Raw genomic sequence first — 21,349 nt, 5'->3', positions numbered from 1 at the left:
ATTTTTTTAAAAAATGAAGACAAGGCCTTTCTTTAAAAAAAAAAAAAAAACCTATAACAATCCCTCCATTTTTTCTGTTATAAAGAAAGAAAAGTTAAGAATGCAGTTGGTGCTACCACTGCCATGAAAAGGATGTTATAGCATCAAAGACAGTGTCATAGGGTCACCCTAGACACCCCAAGCAATATGCCTATATTAAAAATGAGTCCTGGTGGGTCAAGGCAAGCTCAGGGCCAAAGACAGGAAAACCTGGCATTATTTCTACGACATACTAAAAAAGCACAAAATCTAGTTCAGGCTAAATCTAGTAACAGACCAGGTCTGTCCTGGATGCATCTTAATTTAATTGAGAAAAATGCTTCCATTGACAGACTCTCTGGTCAAAATATAGCAATGGTATCAACCAGGCAGACAGTCCCTTCAAGTAAGTGGCCTTAAATGGTCGGGAACCAGATATTCCATGTGAGTTGCTTTCAATACTCCACTCTCATAAAAGAAAGGGAAGTAAGGATAGCTTTACAATTTTACTAAATGAAGTCAACTGGATTGCTGCCAAACAAGAATTTAAGAAAAAAAATCAGCAGCATTATTATAGGCTAATTCCCTGTCTACCAAATGGCATCTTTTTTTCAGACTTAAACTTAAGTCTGTACAGCTAGTGTCCATTTTAATTTTCTCTAGTGTTTGGTATTTAGTAAACACGTATGTTAAACACCATTAGAACTGAGATTAGGAATGACCTCAGCACTTATGCTCAGAGATTTCAGCTAAAAACCTGAGCTAGGCTTAAACCAGTTTCCGGAAGATAAGTGCTCCTGTCTCTGAATTATTGCAAGCTCACCCTCAAGGTTTATATACTGAAAAGGTCATGGACACCTTCCTTTATTTTTCTCTTTCTCTTTTTCTTCCTCTCCTTCTCTTTCCCTTTCTCCCTCTCCCTCTGCCTCTCATTTTCTCTTTAATTTGAAGGAGCACTTAATCTTTGAGTAGTAATAATTACTAATGTAGTTGACATGCCGCTATGTGGTTTGAGTAATCCTTATTGAGATGCCTGATAAATTACTAATTAAGAGTACATAATTTTTATCATTTTTTGACAGTCCTAAAAAGCTACAAGGATAGAAAATTATTTCTCTGAGAATAGTCCAAGCTAAAAAAGAAAAAACTACGTACATATACAGATGACTTCTTAAGCTTCATTCTACAAAGATGATGCTGCATAACTGCTTTCTTTGTTATAAATTACTACTCTTTATCAAGGGAAAAGAGTTTCCTATAACAATGGTATATGTACTTTATTTCTGACTGACTTTTCTTAACTCAATTAACTCAAAGACTAAGAGTAATTTTACATATTAAACATTTCCACTTCAATAAAGACGGCCTTTCCTTCACAAGTTTTTATTCATTTTCTAATTTGTCATTATCATCATACATGTAATATTACTTTATAACTCAAAATCATTTTAAGTACATACCTTTGCCAACTTAGGTTTCTGGGAATATTTTGTTAAATTCAGTCTAGATAAATTTATAAATGGTCCATCAGGACTTGTAAGCATGGAAGCCTACAGAAGAAAAACAATAGAACAAGAGATCTGAAACTTTCTCTTGAAACATAAACAAGTTTAATATGCATAAAAATATAAAAGCAACATAAAATAAAAACAACCACCTTCAAAAATCTTCCATATAATTCTCCACTATAACAACAGGGGAAAATGATGTACTAATGTATAAAGCTACTTTGGCAATACCAAAGTCATACAAGGCTATGGGAAAGCTGATAGAATTTACCGTTCCCAGCCTGACAAATCTTCCGGAGGAGCTGGTGATAGGGCGGGCTGTGTAGGCGGTTCTGGGGGTTCTGATGGCCTGTTCCATAGTGCCTGGCCTTCCACTCTGTGTGCTGGGCCTGAGGAAACCTGTAATGGGTCTTCCAGCTTGTGTGATTGGCCTGTGAAGATTATAAATTGTTATAATACAAAGAAGATCATTTGAGGAAAGACTTTCTCTCATACAGTCTGATCAACATTTAGTGGCAGAGGATACGAAGCAGAAGTACATACCTAACGGCCTGACTAGGTCCTCCTGTCTGATTAGTTCCAGGGAGTTTCAAAGACGTTCCAGGGCCTAGGAGACAGGATGGCTAATTCAATTTATATATTATCAATTAATCTGTAAAAACTGTAAGCTAATACAGTTTTCAGAACTGTGCTGGCCTGGTGAAAAAGACATTAATAGCAAGAAATATATTTTAGGGAAATGTGTTTTAGACTAATATTTAATGAGTACCTATCATGTTACTTATGTCATCACATTTAATCTTCACACTAAGTCTGTAAAGCAGGTAGTATTAACCCATTTAACAAAGGTTCACAGAATTAAATAAACAGGTCAGCCTATTAGTAGGGCTGGGATTTAAACTCAAGACTAACAGGCTCCAAAGTTCAAAATAATGGTTCTATCCTCATAGTTCAATTATTTCTCATATAAACTTCTTCCAATAAAACATAATTTATTCACAATATCTAGAATTTAGATATTTTAACTCTAAAAGAACAAAATAATGGTAAAGAAAGACATTTTAACATAAAAATATGTATTTTTTTTCTCAATTTCTATTTGAAGGTTTAAAATAGCTATTACCTTCCAAAAGATATAAATGACTGAGAACTATAATTACCAGCAAGACCACCGAATGTCCTGGTTATCATTCAATACCATTTTTTTTAAGGCTAGTCAAGTGAAGCAGTGGGAGTGGAGAAGGAACAAAGAAACCTATAATGGGTTGTGATCAAGTAGTTGTAAACACCACTGCACTCGGACCAGCCTTTATCCAATACCATTTGTACCACCACATCTGCAAGCTGGGGACTGTGCCTCTGGGTCAATCCCAACAGACACTCACAGCCCAGCATATCACCTCATTACCTCACATTATGACTTAGAGCAAATCATGCTCAATTATAACAATAAACTGATGTTTTCAAAGGATCTTTTTTTAAAGTCCTCTTAGAACACCTCTGTTGTTTGGATACTTCCCAGATAAACAATATTCTGATATATTAGACAAGTAGTTCAAATAGAATGTATTTTTATAAATTTTTTCCATATGATCAGCAGTTGAACATAGATATAAATTATTTCTAAAATGCATAATATAGCTTGTATTAGAAAATTGTTATACATCAATCTCATACCTTAAGTTTAAGATAACTGAATTGTGGGGAAAAAGCCTTTGTACTATAAGGCAGAACAGAAACTATTTACTCGAAGTAATTTTTTTTCATCATTTTTGTTTCATGTATATAATGTTTGTATATATAAAGTGTAGAAATACATAGGTATATACATATATCCCTCTTATACATAGTATTCTTCCTCTTAATGGTATTTCATTAACTTAACTGAAAACCCAATACTTACGTGGAACTTGAGCAATAGCATTTTCATCCAGCATCATTTCTGCAATTCCCTCCTGATCTACATCAATTTCATCTATGTACACCATTTCTGTTAGTGCTCTTGCTTTTAAGATCCAAGCTGCCTAAAAACCATGGATAAATAAAACACACATTAAAATAGCATTAGAAATACTACACGGCTTATAGAATAGCCATCCTTCATTGTTGTTATTTCATTTTGTATTAAACATGTTCACCTCTTGCTACGTTATTCTAATTTAAAGGGCCATGTCAAAAACTAATACAAGAAGGCATTATTATTAATGAAGAAACAACCCACGCATCAATTACATAGTAAATAAAAGTGGGGTAATTACCTGGTAGTCTTCTAACACCCCTTTTTAGAAATAAAAAGATAGATCTTTAGAGAAAATTTTACTAAAATAATAATTGGAAAACAAATGAATAAAGCTACAACCACATTGTTCTTTCTGCCTTCCTCCTTCAAGGTCAAGTCCTTTATTATAAAGCCTTCCCTGAGGTTCCAGTTCTAAACCCATTATACGCTCTTGTCTTTCTCACAGAGAGTTCTCTTTATGCCTCTATTATTGCCCACTTAACTATATTTGAAAAACACTCTATTTATTTGGGTATATGTTAGCTCTTCCGTCCCCAGAATGCAAGCTTTTATACCTTGTTCACTTTGGAATTTTCCATAATATCTGTGGTTTTTGTAGACAGTAGGTATTCAAGAAATGTTAGTTGAACTGAACTAAGATCAATTTACCCAATTTCAATAATGAAACAACACTGGTTGCTTTGTGATCTAGTCAGTAGAAAACCTGCTAGATAATGAAAAAAACGGAAAAGGTAATTAAGAAATATAACTGGAAAATATTTTATCAGCCTTGCTTTACTTTGAAAAATTCAATGTAAACATGTACACAATTAAATTTCTTATTAAACATATGAAACTATTTTATCTGAAATTTCTACCTTTCCTTTACTACAGAATAGAGGCAGAAAACAATAAAGCTTGGTGTCCTGTGGAGGATTTGAAAAGAAGGCAACTCTTGAAGCTGCAGCACAGAAGTGACTCTAGAGCCTAAAGGAAGTAGCAGCAAAGAAAATTTGGGGAGGGATTAGGCTCAGTATACTAGGAATATATGGCTGTGAAGCAGGCTCAGTGAAGGCCAAGGGACTGGAAAGGAACAGGTGAGAGCTACAGGAGGTCCAGAAAGTTCCCACGTAAAGAACTCAAGATGCATTCAGTATGTATATTCATTGAGCACCCCCTAATGAAATACCATCAGGCTAGGTTCTGAGAAGGAAACATGAGAAGATTAAAACACGGATCGTAATTTCCCTGAATACATCACCTATTGGATGAAATGACAGGTCACAAGTGTGTGATTTTATAGAAGTTGGAAAGCAGAGATCCTTTTGTGAGCTCAAGTAATTGGAATGCACACTATGAACATTTTTTTAAAAAGAAAAAAAAAAAAGAATAACGTCATGCGTTCATTTTAATGAGGATAAAGATGGCTGCCTCTACAACATATTTAGGTTCCCAAAGTGAAATTACATTTGGTTAGATGATTAGCTTTTGGCTTGCACTTTTCTGCTTGAGGTTTACCGGATTATTTAAAAATTTAGAACAAAGTGTTTCAAATGTTATGTATAATTTTAACACAGTTGGATGAGTAGAATATGGACTCAAAAAACTAACTTATTTGTAAAAAAAATGTTTTTAAATTCCTACTGGAACTCCAATTGGAACTGTGAGAGCCACCAAAGTATAGAAAAAAAATCTCAGGTTTTCACTCATCAAAGATCAGGAACAATACCATACGTATACAACTGCTCCCAGGCGTTGCGGAAGTCCTCAATGGCTTGGGCTTATGTTCTAATTTAACTTTAAAGATGGAAATAGGCAATACTGATTTATATTAAATCTCTACAGGTCATACTGCCCTGCAAGTATCTGACAGCTTTGATTTTTCAAAAGAGCATTCTTTGCTCACCACTCTCTGGTGGACAAGAAGGACTGCAGCATTTTCTGCTGGAACAGCAAAGCACCACATGAGCTCTGCTTGTTACTGCCATATTACTAGGGAGCACCTACTGCATGCTACATCCTGGGTATACAAAGAGGAGTATATCAGAGTCCTAGTTCTAACTGGAAAGAATTTCCATGTAATGGGAAAAATGTAATAACAAAAACGAAAAACAAAAAGAAGTATGTGATAGAACAGAGGAAATGTGTCCAGCTACCTGGGAGTGGAAGGAAGGGTAGAAGTGAAGAACTGGGACCAGTGGACAGGCAAAGTGGACAATAGGCAGGCTAGCTAGAGAGCCTATGGCATGTTTGGAAACTCTAGGAGAATTGAAGAATCAGGGAAGAGGTCAGAGAAAAAGTCAGGAGCCAGGTGATGGATCCTGTATGCCACAGTGAGGTATGTAAATTTTTATTCTGATAATGAGAAGCTAATGAGGCTTCAGAACTATGATTTGGAGTCCTACCTAAATCAAGCTTGTTTATTTATTTATTCATTTACTTTTTGAGACAGAGTTTTGCTCTTGTTGCCCACGCTGGAGTATAATAGCACGATCTCAGCTCGCTGTAACCTCTGCTTCCTGGGTTCAAGTGATTCTCCTGCCTCAGCCTCCCAAGTAGCTGGGATTACAGGCACATGCCACCACGCCCAGCTAATTTTCTGTATTTTTAGTAGAGATGGGGTTTCACCATGTTGGTTAGGCTTGTCTTGAACTCCTGACCTCAGGTGATCCACCCTCTTTGGCCTCCCAAAGTGCTTAGATTACAGGTGTGCGCCATCACACCCGGCCTTAAGTCAAGTTTTAAACATCAAGTTTTATCATTATAGTAGCATTTAGCATTTATATACTTGGTTATTAATATATTTTACTTTTAACTATTTTCAAGTTCATATTGTTATTTCATATTGTTATTCCATAGTCCAATCCATCATGATTCTTGACATCCATCCCCCAACTGACCTCTTAAATATTAAAGAGTTACAGATTTTTTATATTAGGCTAAGCAAAATATAGAAAAGAAAATCCACTCTTCCTTCCCTGCAATATGAATAAATACTTCCGAAATCAAAGTCAAATAGGAATTTTTTTTGAGACAGGCTCTCACCCTGCCTCCCAGGCTGGAATGCAGTGGTGCAGCCTCAACCTCCACAGTTCAGGTAATCCTTCCACTTCCCACCTCAGGTCTCAGGTTCCAGAGTAGCTAGGACTACAGATGTGTACTACCAAACCCAGCTTTCTTTGTTTGTTTGTTTGTTTGCAGAGATGGGATCTCACTTTGTTGCCCTGGCTGGTCTTGAACTCCTGGCCTCAAGTGATCCTCCTGCCTTGGCCTCCTAAAGTGCTGAGTTTACAGGTGTGAGCCACTGTGCCAAGGCTAGGAATATATTTTTAAAAATTTTATTCCATAAGAATCCACTCTTTCAAAGAGATAAATAAATATTAATTTAATTTCTAAAATATAATTCTTAAGAAACAATGGTATGAATTTTTGATATTTACAGCTCTAGAATAAAATCTACTTATATTATTCAATTTTAAATTTTATCAGTGTTTGAGAAAATTAATCTTCCTGAGTTCTCTTCTGTTCTAACAAAAAATGACCTTGAAAATCACTTATCACTGCTTGATTAAACATCAGACTGTTTTCAAAGAACTGCTCCTGGCAATGTGAACAATTCTTGAGATTTTAATGAAAACAGCAGATGGAGCTTTGGCTTTAAAAAAAAATAATTTTTTTTTTTTACTTTGGAAACAAGCCAAGTATGTTTTACAGTCCTAAAATCCTCTGCCTGCTTAAAAAAAGAAGCCAAAAAAAACTTTAAAACTAATCAGTGATGAAAATAAAATGAATAACAAAGCACACACAGTAACTCCAAACTACCCCTTGAAACTAAACAAAAATATAAAGTTGCCTTATCAGATATGTTTACTTATTAATAAATGGGAGCGTCACACAGTTTAAAAAAATAGTTTATGCAAATTTATTTAAATATTTATGTATTAAAAGCACCATAATATCAATAAAAATAAGAATTGATGCTTTAGGAACTCTGTTTTTTAAGAGAAAAGCACAGATTCCCCAAACTAAATGAATAATCGTATCAATTTTTCCCTTTATATCTGTGAAACACAATCCCATCTCATTCACCAACTGAGTTAGTCTACAGGACATTACTCCTGAGGCAGATACTTGCCAGCAAACATCAGGAAAATATTGACTCACTCATTCCATCCACTGTGACATTAGTTCAGTTTTAGTTATAAAAATAAACATATGAAGGGCTTAAAACTCTGCTGACTGAGCAAAGCATGTTTAAATTATTCTGTTACTCTTAATACAGAATGCAAGGCCAGTAGTTTAAAGCATGTAAGAAACAATTTTAGGTTATTATTAGAATAAGGCTATGAAAGGAACAGTCTGTCTGACCTGATTTAAACATCATAAGACTCAGTAACTATTGACACTCTGCCTACTCTATGAAAATGAAAACTTAGGCACAAGATACTGAACTGTTATTGTATATAGCCTCATTCCTTTTGAAGTTGTAACAATGTGCAAAAATAAGAAATTCCAAAAGTGTAAATAGTAAGGCCAAAAGAATCTAGTCAGCCTTGTTCCCTTTTGTATCATCATACAGTGGATAATTAAGTCTATACAAACAGAACTGGAAAATAATGCCAAATACAGATTTTTCATGAAGTCCCTGTGCTAGTTTAAAGCTCTTAAATGCCATTTATAGTTTTAAAACCATTCCTGCAATGCAAATTTTTGATGTTTTAAATTTTAATCAAAATCTTCCAAATTTTCTGAGAAAAAAATCCATACTATTTATAACTTTGATCCTTCTTGAATGATCTGTACCAATATTATGCAAAAAAAATAGTTTTGCCCCATCTATGTTTGAAAATCAAGATTATGAACATTCAAAAGACAAACGTCAGCCTTTTAAAGAACACAGTGCCACATTTTAACCTATTTACAATGTGTGTTTAATACTACACAAGCCTCCATAAGAGTACTTTGTAAACTGCTTTCTATTCTAAGAAGTTTGCTGATTACTCATATGAACCCCTAATAAGGTTCAAGTCTTTTATTTACCTAAAGAAACCCTGTTAACATTCCATCTCCCTTGGCAGGGCAAACACATGGCAACATTTAAGCTCTCTGACTTATAACTCTGCACAACTTCTCTCCTTAGTCCCAGACTCACTGGCAACTCTCTTGGACTAAAAGTATCACTGGCCAGGTGTCCCCTCCTCTCTCCTAGGGCTTCCTCCCAATTCATTCCCTTATGTCTTATCCAGTTAGCAAGCCTCTAGCTGCCTCCCATCCTTACCCAAACTGATTTGGTCAATGTGACTGTCTGGGCAGTGTCCTTTCCTTCCTCCCTCTTAGAGCCACCAGGTCAGTTAAAACCAAGACCTTCCCAAGCAGAGTCCACCCTTGACTCAAGACATGCCATCCCATCCATCACAGTCTTTCAGACATTTGTCATTCCACTGACTCTCCTACTCCCTTTCTAAGCCCTTGGTTCCCCTCACCTCCTTCTTTATTTTTCTTATGCTTCTAATTCATCTTGGTCATTTCCATTTAAGCTCCAAGTCCCAATGAATAGAGCGCATTATTAGTTCTACAAGGCTATCAATATACACAAAAGTATTGAAAATATAATCATTTATTTACATAAGAAGGCACAGATGTCTGATAGATATGGCTAATTTTATAAACCCACAGGAAGATATGCAGCAGATTTTCTAATCTATAGCAACAACTAAGCAATAGCAATTAAAGAATTCTCTAAACTAAAGGTTGCAGCTAAACCTTTCTTTACCTGATGCACTGGCAATTCAGGATCTGGTTCCTGGAAAGCATTAAGAAGGCAGTAAACAGTTTTAAGAAATACAGTTTCTAAAATAAAAGGTCTTAATGACCAGTCAAGTATTTGTAGGTGAACTCTAACTCATTCAATAAAAATCCAAAAAATTAACTTTAGTCTTCCTACAGAAGTGTTCTCAAGAGTTGTGTAAAATGAACACACATTGAAGAATGCTAAATTTTCAATGATCGGAAAATTCTAATTAATCTAACCTCAATCAAAGTGCAAAGAGAAGATACTTTACTTATTTAATGAACACACAATATATCAGAAATTAAGAATAATTTCATAACTATACCAAGGAAATATCTCCTTTTATTCAAAAATAAGTTCATGGTGGTTAAAACATTCAGACTTTAATCACTTTAAAGAGAAGAAGGAAAATCACACAATACAAACCCTTGTATTCCTGATAAATACAATGGGATTCATGACTAAAAATAAGTTAATTCTGACAATAATATCCTCCAAGAAATGTTTAGAAATAAACTACATAATATGCATTAGTGTCAGATGCTGATAAATTCAGCTTCTGAGTTTTTCTGTACAAATTAAATAGAAATCCATTGGTTTAAAAAAATCAGACTTATAACAAATTTATTTATAAAACATCTATACTTACATGTCTGTCTAGTCAGCAGCATCTGTTGAGTACTTAATCTGTTTTACTGGGGAAAGTACTAAGAAACAGAAAAAGGAAAGAAGATCCTTGCTTTCTACAGCTCTAAATCCAAAAAGAACACCTCAAATATTTTTAAAGAATATATTACTCTTACAAGCAATGTGCAAACCATATGGTCACCATGCAAGGACAGGCAATTTATTTAACATGACAAAATGGTAGGAACATGAGAGGAAAAGGTTAAGTTAGGCTAGAATATGAGGGACCCAAAGGATGGGAGTTACAGAAGATGTGGCAATCAACTGAACCGAACACAAAACAGCAACTAGAGAACACATAGCAATTGGAGGTTTTCAACTCCAGTGCGCCTACCAAGGATGTGGAAAAAGTACAGATTTCCTAAACACAATCCAAACTTAAGGAAACACACCAATCCAGGGAATGACATGCCAGATGAAAGAAGTAAGGCGTTCTTTCTTTCTTCTATTTACTAGTATACATATCTCTATAGCCCATTATCTCATTTGAGTCTCATAACAACCATCTGAGGAAAGCAGGGAAGTATTATTATCTACTTTATAGATAAGGAAACAAATTCAGAGACGTTAAGTAATTTAAGGTCATACAAACGGTTGAGGGAATCAAGTGCTCCTTCTTGCCAGTGCCTCTTGGAGATTTAAAAAAAAAAAAAAAAAAAGAGTTGGACATAATAAGGCAGGAATGAAAGGTAAAGTTTAGGAGAGATACAAGATAAATCCAATACATTATAGAAAACTGGGGGAGAAAGTTTATTGGAGGTGATTGTAGACAATGCTTGAAAAGGAAAAAACAGCTAAAGGAGACAGAAGCCACTGAAACTGGATGCTGTGATTTGCCAAGGGCAGGTAGATTCCTCCAGTGACACAAAATGAAACCACCAGTTCAGCCTCAGAGGATTTCTGCTCACTGAGGAAGGTCTTCACGATCTCTCTGTCTTGTTCTTCTGGCCTTCAGGGATACATTTAGGGCTGATCATGTGGATGAAGAGTATGCAGGGAAATTATGGGAACTCATCAACATGAAGGTCAGAGGAGAAAATGAGAGGCCTCATGAGTAGGGAGGTGCAGAGACAGGTGAGGGATTGCGTTGATGGAAAATGGAGACCAGGCCTACGTGGGTACAAGGCCGAGAACACATTAATTTCACAACATTCTAGTCAGGGAGGCATCTAAATTACAGTACAATGTGTCAAACACTGTACACACATTATCGTCAAACACAGGTGACTTAGGTGAACAAAAGAAAAGCAGAAGACATGGAAGACGAGAGAGTCAGAGAAGGGGGAGATTATTCTGGAAATTATTGAGTGCCAATGATTTGTGAACTATATTCAACATCCTTTCACCATCCATTTCACTGGACATCTTCCTCACAAATGCTTTCCAGATTCCCAGCAATCCTTTAAGAAAAATATAGATGACAGAATCCTGCATGCAAATATCTGTAAGTGTACAGACAATAGCAGCTAACATTTTTTTATCACTTACCACATGTTCATGAGCCTTATAACAACCCTCTGAGATATAGGTATACTATCATCACTATTTACAAATGAGAACACTCTGAGAGCAAGGTCGTGCAGGACCTGTGAGCCCCAAAATTGGGGCTTAGCCCAGGAGGGTACTTGGCTTTGCCAAGGAAATAATTGTAGGGTGAATCAGTGGTATTAGACAGCACTTCTATTGACTGGTACTGGTCCTGACAGAGTAGGGCTAACTCATAGGCAGTGTGGCCAGAATCAGCAACTATGGGCTTTTGGCAACTGTGTTTATACTCATGAAAACCCACTTTTGGCGGGGCGCAGTGGCTCAAGCCTGTAATCCCAGCACTTTGGGAGGCCGAGACGGGTGGATCACGAGGTCAGGAGATCGAGACCATCCTGGCTAACACGGTGAAACCCCATCTTTACTAAAAAATACAAAAAACTAGCCGGGTGAGGTGGTAGGCGCCTGTAGTCCCAGCTACTCGGGAGGCTGAGGCAGGAGAATGGCGTAAACCCGGGAGGCAGAGCTTGCAGTGAGCCGAGATCGCGCCACTGCACTCCAGCCTGGGTGACAGAGCGAGACTCCATCTCAAAAAACAAAAAACAAAAAACAAAAAGCCACTTTTAATTACATGCAAATTAAGGGGTGGGCCAATGCAAATTAGGGAACAGGTTATTTAGAACTTTCTAGGAAAGGGGCAGTAACTTATGGGTTGTTGCCATGGAAAGGGGTGGTAACTTCTGGGTCATTGCCATGGCACTTTTAAACTGTCATGGCAGCTGGTGGGAGGGTGTTCTGCTGATGAGCAGTGAGGGCAGAGAGGGGTCACTTTCCTTGCCATCTGCTGGTTTCTTCACTTTATCCTGTCTAGACCAGATCCTGTTTTGGTCAGCAGTGTTGTGACCAGAAGACAAGTCCTGTTGGTCTCTTACCTCAAAGGTATAGAGGCAGTATTTGAACCTAGACACTCTGGGTCCACAGCAGGACTCTGCTGAGTATGTGGGATGACAGCAAGGATGGAACACAGACTACCGTAGGATGTGGAGAGACCAAGGACAGGCATGGATCTCTGGAGATCCATCAGGAGCAGGACTATGAAGGAAAAGAGTCGGAATGTTTTAATTTGGAGATAGGGGAAAACTCTTTTTAAAAAATCACTGAGCCTTTCCTCTTTGGGTCTCTCTCAGTCATAGTCTTGTGATTTAAATTAATCCACCCATGCAGCTTCACTTATTCTAGCAAGCGATTTATACGGGTATCAACGCAGTTGAGCAGAAAGCTCCAGGCTTTGCTGTAGAGTCAGAAGACGTGGGCTAGGCGTGATCCTCAGGGAGCCACTTAGCTGCATGACCTTGACAAAGTCATATAATCTACATTACCTTCTCAAATTAAAGCAATAGTACCCACCTCACAGGAGAATCTTAAGGACTAATAATAAAACCTTGCGTTTTTAAGAAAACTTCACAACTTTTAGAGTTCTTTCACATATATTATCATACTAAATTAAAACTTCCTCTGACTCTCCCTCAAAGTAGGTAACAGGACATGGAAAGTAGAGTGCCACTTCCTAGAACGAGAAAATACCCATTAGCATCAACTTCAAGTCACATCTGTTTGCTTCCTTCCTTCCACCCTAGGGTTCAGCATTTTCTTAGCTTGTTTCTGTTACTTTAGGGAATTAAATCGCCAGATAATTCTGAATGCAACTTTCTAATTACCACCAGTACTTATGCTGGCTAATGAGTCTCCTCAGCTCCATGCTTAAATTGCCGAGTCATTATTCAAAATTTAGTAATAAAAGAAGGGCGAAAAAGTTTAAGAGAATAGAGGAATTGATGGATTTCAGAAGGTTAGAGAGATCTAGTGACCACGCAGCCAAGTGGGAGTGTAATCTGTGTAAGTCAGCAGGAATACAAATTCATAAAATGACCTGCCCCACAGTGTATACAATCAAAGGATTAAGTCTGGCTAAGTCTCCATGGCTCCAAAGAGGCAACCAATTAGATAATCACACGACATGTTCTTTGGCTTGGATCACCAGATCACCGTCTCAACCAACTACTCACGTATAGCTCACTGGGGAGCCCTGGTTTCATATCTTTCATCTAAGCCAGTCATTTTCAGCCATTTCTCCTCCTTCAAACCATTTACAATAATAACCCCCTCCTCTCTGTAACATCTCTCATTATAAGCAGAGATTGGGGCAAAGCGAGAATGTAAGTTAGAAAAAAGTCTTTCTCCCATTCTGATACACAGTTCATGGGTCCCACCCTCAGAGTCACCGATTTCAATAATCTGAAAATCTACCAGACACCTACCCCATTAATGAAAGCATATTGTCTTTTAAAAATCCCACGGCCTGAAAAACCTTAACGTTTTATTAACTGTTTAATTATAATGGAGCTAAAAACCAGGACTGGTTTTATTTAAAGCCATGAATCTGACATATGGAACACAAAGAACAGTAAACAGATTAAGCAACTAATCAGGATGACGATCAACATGAGCCGCAGAAGCAAACGTTCCCTCTAGGTCACAGTGCTGTACGGAGAGGACTGTTTTGCATTTCCTCTTTTTATATCTTACAACTTTTAACCACTTTTTCAGTCACAATTTAAAGAACACTTTGAAAAAGATAAAGCTTCTCTATGAATTGGTTATTCCTACTATATTTAATCAAAAAAGGGAAATTATAATAAATTAATCAGTTATCTTTCTTTCTTTATTCTTAACAGATCTGAACTTTAATACCCTTCATGCTTACAGATCCTGGCTGGCCTCTGTCCCTCACTATTCTGCATCTAGAAAAAGCAGTTGAGAACCCATGTTCTTCAAGAACAATTCCCCATTACCAAACACCATATTATTATATTTAATCTACCCTTCAGTTCTTTTGTAGCCAAATTAAAATGTGTTACTCTGAAGAAACAAGCTATTGCGTGGTACATCATACCTCTCTGGCTAGCCTGACTATCAAAAATAAAATCCAGAAATCCTAATAGAAAATACAAGGCAATAATTCAAGACTTTTGATGATTCTACACCAAAACAGTATCCCTTAAAGGTGAAATAAATGCATACAAAATAGTCTTAGAGGTGGGCTTCATCTCAGTATGCTAATGTATCAGGACCAAAATGTTCTTTTTGAAGCTCCCTGGACCAGCTTATAAAAAGATTAACAAATAACAAATCATTTTTGAGAGGTTTTACTCATCTGGGAGAAAAATAAACAAAACCAAAAGTGAAAAATGACATCATTAAAAACAAAATACATCTTTTGTAATGGCGAGGGGAAAATGTAAGAGCAAAAACGAATTCATTTGGCACTCAGAAGAAATATTTTAATTTCTGGGCCCCTCTATGTGTCCAGGAGTTTCAAAGTCACTCCATACTATAATCAGTTTGGTGGCACAGAACAGTAATTCAAACAGTTACAGAGGAAAAGTACTCTCAAATGTGGAAACCTCAGTAAATGCCCAGGAGGCTAAAGGGGCATGAAGGTGAACCAGTTAACTGCAGAGCAGAGGACCATCTACTCCTGCTCTGGTCACATTTCTGTTAGCTTTTCATAGATGGTGAATCTCTCCATCATTTAACTTCCTCCACTGAAACAATGAAAGCACTGTAAGAAATAGCAATGATGATCATTACTATTAGAAACACTCTCCTGGAGGAACCCAGGAGGAATTTTAAAAGCTGATTTTTAAAAACTGACCCTCAAAACAAGAATTAAGAATGCCCATAAGGAAATTATATTTATTTGAAAAGGTAAGTGTCCATTGAAGAACCTATGGTGCTGAGAATTAAGGATGGGGCAGGGGAAGACAAAGATGATCAGGCAACTAGGATGATCTTCATAGAGGGGAAGCTGGCACATATGAACAACTCCATCAAAACCCATATACGAACATGACTGATGCACTCATTCCGCAAATACATAATAAGGGCCCCCGTGTGCCTGACTGCGTCAGGTGCTTGGGATACCATACAGACTTGCCATCTTGGAGTCATTTTCTAAGGAAAGAGAATTTTCAAGCTTGTAATAGAAGGAACTTCCTTAAGCTTCCTTCCTAAAGCTTTTCATTAATCGTGTCAACACTCTAACACAAATATTAATTTTTTTAATTAAGAAAAAGGCAGGATTTCTTCAAGCTTGGGAAAAATCATTCTGGGAAATATTTCCAACATGAAATAACAACTGGGTGCAAAATACAGAAACTGGTGCTACGAAAAACATAGAGTAATAACAGTACAGTGTTTTAAGTTAGGTCAAAGAACGACTAACATGAGTAAGCCCAGTAAACTTTTCAATAGCCCTACCTAGTATCAAAATCCAACTTTGGTAACATAACATCAAGTTAAACGTCTATTCCTGGTAAAATGCTACTCATTATTCTGGCAATATATACCGTTCAACCATAATAAACTACCTCAACAAAACAAATAAACAAATAAAACACAAAAAAATGATTAGAAAGGAAAATAATATCAAGTTTCCTCCAGATCTGGTACTGATTCTCTTAGACTTACTCTGATATTTATTGGAGCTGAACATATCAACCCTTGCTCATAAAAATAAAACAATAACTTTTTTTTGAAACTTCTATTCAGGTCTGGTCACATATCGAATAAGAGATACACAATCTGTAGTAAGCACTCAAGGAAAGGTCATTGAGATGAATACATATAAAGTCCTGATATCTCAATTCATTGGTGCAATACTGAATGTCACTATGAACTCAAGATTAGAGGGTCTTAACTATTAATAAAAATACTGCTGCTTCGCCTACATTTCCCAATGTACCAACATCTTCCCACGATAACAGTGAAGATATTTGACCCTTTCCCTGGGTCAAAAAAAGGAATCCGGTGGTCAAATAAGTTTCAGAACTATTTAATTATTTGCATTAATCAAAAATAGGCAAAACTAGTTTCCTTTCCTTCAAAACTACTCAGAGCCTTTAGGGTACATCCTGAATCTCCAAGAAGGAACACACATTTCCCAAATGTATTTAATGAGGAAACTTTTTCTCACTGAACAGCTCTTGGGACTACTGTTTTGTGGAACACAGAATGAAAACTACCCGAACTCAATGGAAAAATGAAAACAGCACATAATGTTCCTGCAAACCGTTTTGCCTAGAACAATATCTGGCACATCAAAGTTTCTTTTTTTTTTTTTTGAGACGAGTCTCGCTCTGTCGCCCAGGCTGCAGTGCAGTGGCGCGATCTCGGTTGACTGCAAGCTCCGCCTCTTGGGTTCACTCCATTCTCCTACCTCAGCCTGTAGCTAGGACTACAGGCGCCCGCCACCAGGCCTGGCTAATTTTTTTTGTATTTTTAGTAGAGACGGGTTTTCACCGTGTTAGCCAGGATGGTCTCGATCAGATTCCTGACCTCGTGATCCGCCCACCTCGGCCTCCCAAAGTGCTAGGATTACAGGCGCGAGCCACCGCGCCCGGCCACATCAAAGGTTCTTAACAAGTTTCTGTTGTACCAATGTAAAGGGATCAATATTTTGTCATGATTACCAAACATATTTGATTGTGTATTTTTTAAAGCAATATCTATGAGATTACTATGCCAAAAAACACACTTGGGGGATGGGCGTGGTGGCTCACGCCTGTAATCCCAACCCTTTGGGAGGCCGAGGCGGACGGATCACGAGGTCAGGAGTTCGAGACCACCCTGGCTAACACGGTGAAACCCCATCTCTACTAAAAATACAAAAAATTAGCTGGAAGTGGTGGCACGCACCTGTAGTTCCAGCTACTTGGGAGACTGAGGCAGGAGAATCGCTTGAACCCAGGAGGCGGAGGTTACAGAGATCCGAGATCACGCGGCTGCACTCCAGCCTGGGTGACAGAGCGAGACTCCATCTCAGAAAAAAAAAAAAAAAAAAAAACTTGGAAAAATGCTTGTCTACAGAAACATAGTCCTATTAACTGATGCGAACTAACAACAGAACCTAGCTTTGCATTACCACTAACGTAGGCTGTTCTAAGAGAGATGTACTATCTGAAGGACAAAATATTCATCTCAGCAGGTTATCATCCATCATCCATTTGCTGGGAGCTAAGGCAGAGCCTAGTAACAGCATTCACACTCAGGCCTCCGCTTTTGTAACTCCCTTCAATTTTCCATTTTTTTCTAACATCTCCAAGGCAACACCACTAGAGGAAAAGCTAGGGAACTAGAACTATGTAGGTATATTCCGCATTTACTAAAAGCACTGACAAACTGCCACAGCGCTACTTCTGTTCTCCCATTTTCTCCTTTTTTGCCTATTCCAGGAGTTACCTGCCCACCAGAATTGTACCACTCACGTACATTGTATACCACCTTTTCCAGTCGCTATACACATTAGTTTATTTAAGTTCTCTTTTTATCAGTGCCATCATTCCTTCTTGTAAGGAGCCTTTCTTTCCCATTTCTTCCTCCTACAATTATAGCTTCCCTTGTCCAGATAATTTTTTAAATAATGAACGTATCTTTCTCCCTCCTAGATTCTCATTCCTCTAACTTGCATATTTGCCTCAAGCTAAACTGATGGCCTCCTTCACTCTTGGACAACAGTCTAAAGCTGAAGTGGGAGGATCACATCCAAAAGGAAAAATGCAGCTATGTTAACAGGAGGTGGAGAGTCACAGATCTTCGTTTATGCATACTGTTTAGAAATTAATAACGCACACGCTGAGAGTTTAAAGCCCATCAATATGCAAGTATAAATGAATTATCAAAGTTCCTCGTCAAAGTAAAATTCAGGGCTCTCATTCTGGGACACGTAGGGGAGGGGAGGTTGAAGATTGTGAGGAGGGGGCGGTCATGGCACAGAACTTGCTATCCCTGTGGACATGGTGCACAGCGGACCCGCCAGCCACAGCTCCACAAGGTCTCGCTCCGGGCGCCTCCGAGGGCCGAACGGTCAGCCCTGCCTCGGGCCTTCCTCCCCGGCCTCCCCACCCAGGGCCGGAATATGCCCCAGACCCCGCAGCCTCAGCGTCAGGATGCACAGGCTGACGGGAGCTGGCCGGTACCTGGTCATAAGGGGACTTCTCCAGCATCTGCGTGCACAGATCGGCGCAGAGCTGGAACTTCCTGCGCCTAAAATAGCTCCAGGCCAGGAGCAGCGGCTCCATCTCCGAGCCCATGACTGCCGGTGCGGCCAGCGAAGGCCCAGCGCTGTAGGAGAGCAGTGGGCGGGGAGCGAGGAGCTGGCGGCGTCAGGCTCTGCCCGGCAACCCGCGACGGCTGGGGCCTTGCCCGAGAGGTGTCTGCAGCGCGCCTGAGAACAGGAAAAAGAAAAACCACCGCAAGCAGAACTCGGCTACAGGGCTTGACTAAACTTGGTTGCAAAAAATTGTGTACTTTTAAAGGCTACAGGTTTCATTAATTTTGAGAAGAAACCACCGCGGCTAAACAAAAAGGTAGTGACTTAGACACCTGCCCTGGGGTCCTCCGCCCTCCCAGGAGGCGCAGTTGCCTAGCAACCGAATGCTCTGCCAGCCCCGCAGGTCCAGAAAAGTCCCGAGTTGATCTCTGTCCGGTGTCTGTCCTACTTCCATTCGCTCGTTTCTGTCCCTCTCGCTTTACCTTCTGATTCTAGAAACACAAACAAGTGAACAGCTTCCACCGTACCATCCCACTCATCAAGACCTAAAGCCCTAAATCCTGAAATTCTCCACTCTATTTCTCGAGGTCCTTCCCACCGAATCTCAACGTCTGAACTGCAAAGGGCTTGCTTTTACTCATTTTACAGATGAGAAACTGAGATAGACTCAGAGAAGAGAAATTATTAAAATTGCATTGAGTTAGGGAGCTGGAACTACAATCTGATTGACTACAAGTTGCTAATACATTTGTTAATTTGACTCATATGGTGATTCCGGATTGTAAATTGGTGACAGTTTTACCAAACTAGATAATGTGCGCAAAAAATAATAATAATTTTTAGAAAGAGCTTTGTGAAACACCGTCTCCTGGCACTTGCTGTTTGGCAAGTGTTTACTTGTGCAGAGTGATTTCTTCAAAAACAATTCTGACTTCTCTCTAGAAATTTGCACAGATGACAAATATGCTTAATGGCAACGGTTTTGAAAAGAGAGATGTGACCAGCTAAATCCAGGTAGGCTTTTCTCAAACTACTGGGGTCTGAGAAAACATTAGACATTATTTTTAATCCACATATTTATATTTTTCATAGATATTAAAATGAACCTTATGCTTCTAAACTAAGAAATTTATTGTTACCTTTTCTTCTCTACTAAGCAGTCTTTCTCGAATTGTTGTATTTTGGAAGCCAGTAATTATCAGGATTGTGATTGTTATAGTTAAGTGTATTGTCATTGGTCTATTTGTGTTGCCCTGGAACTGCCGGTAGAAATGTAATTTCCCTAAAAGTCCTAATGAAGCAGCCCATGGTTTCTAAGTGTCAAATTTTTAAGAACGCACATGCCAACAATTGACAATTGGGCTCAGTATTTCACAGGGTCTTTTTGTTTTCTGGTACACTGTAAGCAGATTAGTATATAAGTGATTTTCAACCCTGCTAGAGGAAGTGAAGCACAGAGAAACAAGCCCTTTTAAAGGGTCGGTTTCACAAAGGATGCTAGGTCTCAGTTCATAGATCCTTATCTTTTACTCTTTAGCATATAATCAGATGTTCTACATAAACTTTTTTAAAGAATAGTTTTCTATTTACAGAAAAGTCACAAAAATAGTAGACAGTTCCCATATACCCAGTTTCTCTATTGTGTGAGATATTGACATTTGTTTTTGTGTAAGATGATACATTTGTTACAACTAAGGAACAACAATCAATGTTACATTACTATTAACTAAACTCCACAGTTTATTTAGATTTCAGTACTTTTCCCCTAATATTATTTCTCTATTCCAGGATCTCACTTAGGGTACCACATTAACATTTAGTTATCATGTCTCCTTTACCTCCCCTGATCTGTGGCAGTTTTTTAGACATTCCTTGTTTATGATGACCTTGGCAGTTTTGAAGAGTGCTGGTCAAGTATTTTGTAGAATATCTGAGAAGTTCTTTAAAATAGAGATGTCCCAATTCCAGCCCTAGAAATACTGACTTAAATTGTTTGTTTGAGGTAGGCCTGGGGCATCAGTTTTGTTTTTTTACATGTCCCAGGTGATTCTGATGGGTAGCCAGGATTAATCACCCATTAGATTACTGCCAACTTCCTACAGAGAAACAATATTTTCGTAAGTGGGGAAATAAACATGCCAATAAACATATAAAAAAAATGTGGAACAGATGAGGCATTAAAATATTTTACTAGCATATAATGTATGTTAACTTCTTTCAGAAGGCTAATTGTTTTCTCTCACAAAAGTCAAATGAATGAGGAAAATTGTAGGATATTTACCAAATTACAGGATGTTCAACATGTCCAAATGTAGCATAAAATCTGTCTTTTAAAAGGATATAAAAATGTGTTATTTTAATATGTAAATATGTTTATGGTTCATTGATTTTATGAATTTATAGACAGACTTACATCTTTTAATAATATCTAACTGATAAAGCAGAAGCCGTTTTTTAAAGATATGCTAGTAATAGGAAGAATGGACAATGTAACAATTGCTGGTGAAGGGAGTAGATAAGAGTTACTAGGACCATTTTCCTACTAGAGAAAGTGAAGCAGAGAAGCCCTTTAAAAGGATCAGTTTCACAATCAATGCTAGATCTCAGTTCATAGATCCTTATCTTTTATTCTGTAGCAACTAGATATTTCTTTAGGTTAATCAGTTTTAAATCAAATACCTAAGGTAATTTAACTTTAAATGCCAAAGGTTAAATTTTCTTAAATGTTAAATTGGAATTATTCCACACAT

General features: G+C 37.9%; 1 protein-coding gene across 9 annotated transcripts in view; it reads right to left on the bottom strand.

Annotated features, from left to right (window-relative positions):
• The window catches only part of TTC8 (tetratricopeptide repeat domain 8), a 54,949-nt gene extending 35,538 nt beyond the window's left edge, over positions 1 to 19,411 (bottom strand). For 2 of the 9 annotated variants that reach the window (XM_025392495.1, XM_025392497.1), the window contains exons 1-6: positions 19,127 to 19,411; positions 18,526 to 18,773; positions 3,430 to 3,550; positions 2,070 to 2,133; positions 1,798 to 1,957; positions 1,479 to 1,568 (exon numbers count right to left, since the gene is read on the bottom strand). In XM_025392495.1, coding sequence (XP_025248280.1) covers positions 1,479 to 1,568; positions 1,798 to 1,957; positions 2,070 to 2,133; positions 3,430 to 3,550; positions 18,526 to 18,639 — 549 coding nt within the window. In that variant the 5' untranslated portion in view covers positions 18,640 to 18,773; positions 19,127 to 19,411. Of the gene's footprint in view, positions 1 to 1,435; positions 1,763 to 1,797; positions 1,958 to 2,069; positions 2,134 to 3,429; positions 3,551 to 9,298; positions 9,329 to 18,525; positions 19,106 to 19,126 lie in introns of those variants that run through there. The other 7 variants (XM_025392496.1, XM_025392503.1, XM_025392494.1 and 4 more) reach the window with 7 other exon arrangements.
• Positions 19,412 to 21,349: the final 1,938 nt, after the last annotated feature.

The sequence above is a fragment of the Theropithecus gelada genome, chromosome 7b, assembly GCF_003255815.1.
Source record: "Theropithecus gelada isolate Dixy chromosome 7b, Tgel_1.0, whole genome shotgun sequence".
In the NCBI taxonomy this organism is placed as follows: Eukaryota; Metazoa; Chordata; class Mammalia; order Primates; family Cercopithecidae; genus Theropithecus; species Theropithecus gelada.
This window is presented reverse-complemented; position numbering and strand designations above follow the sequence as displayed.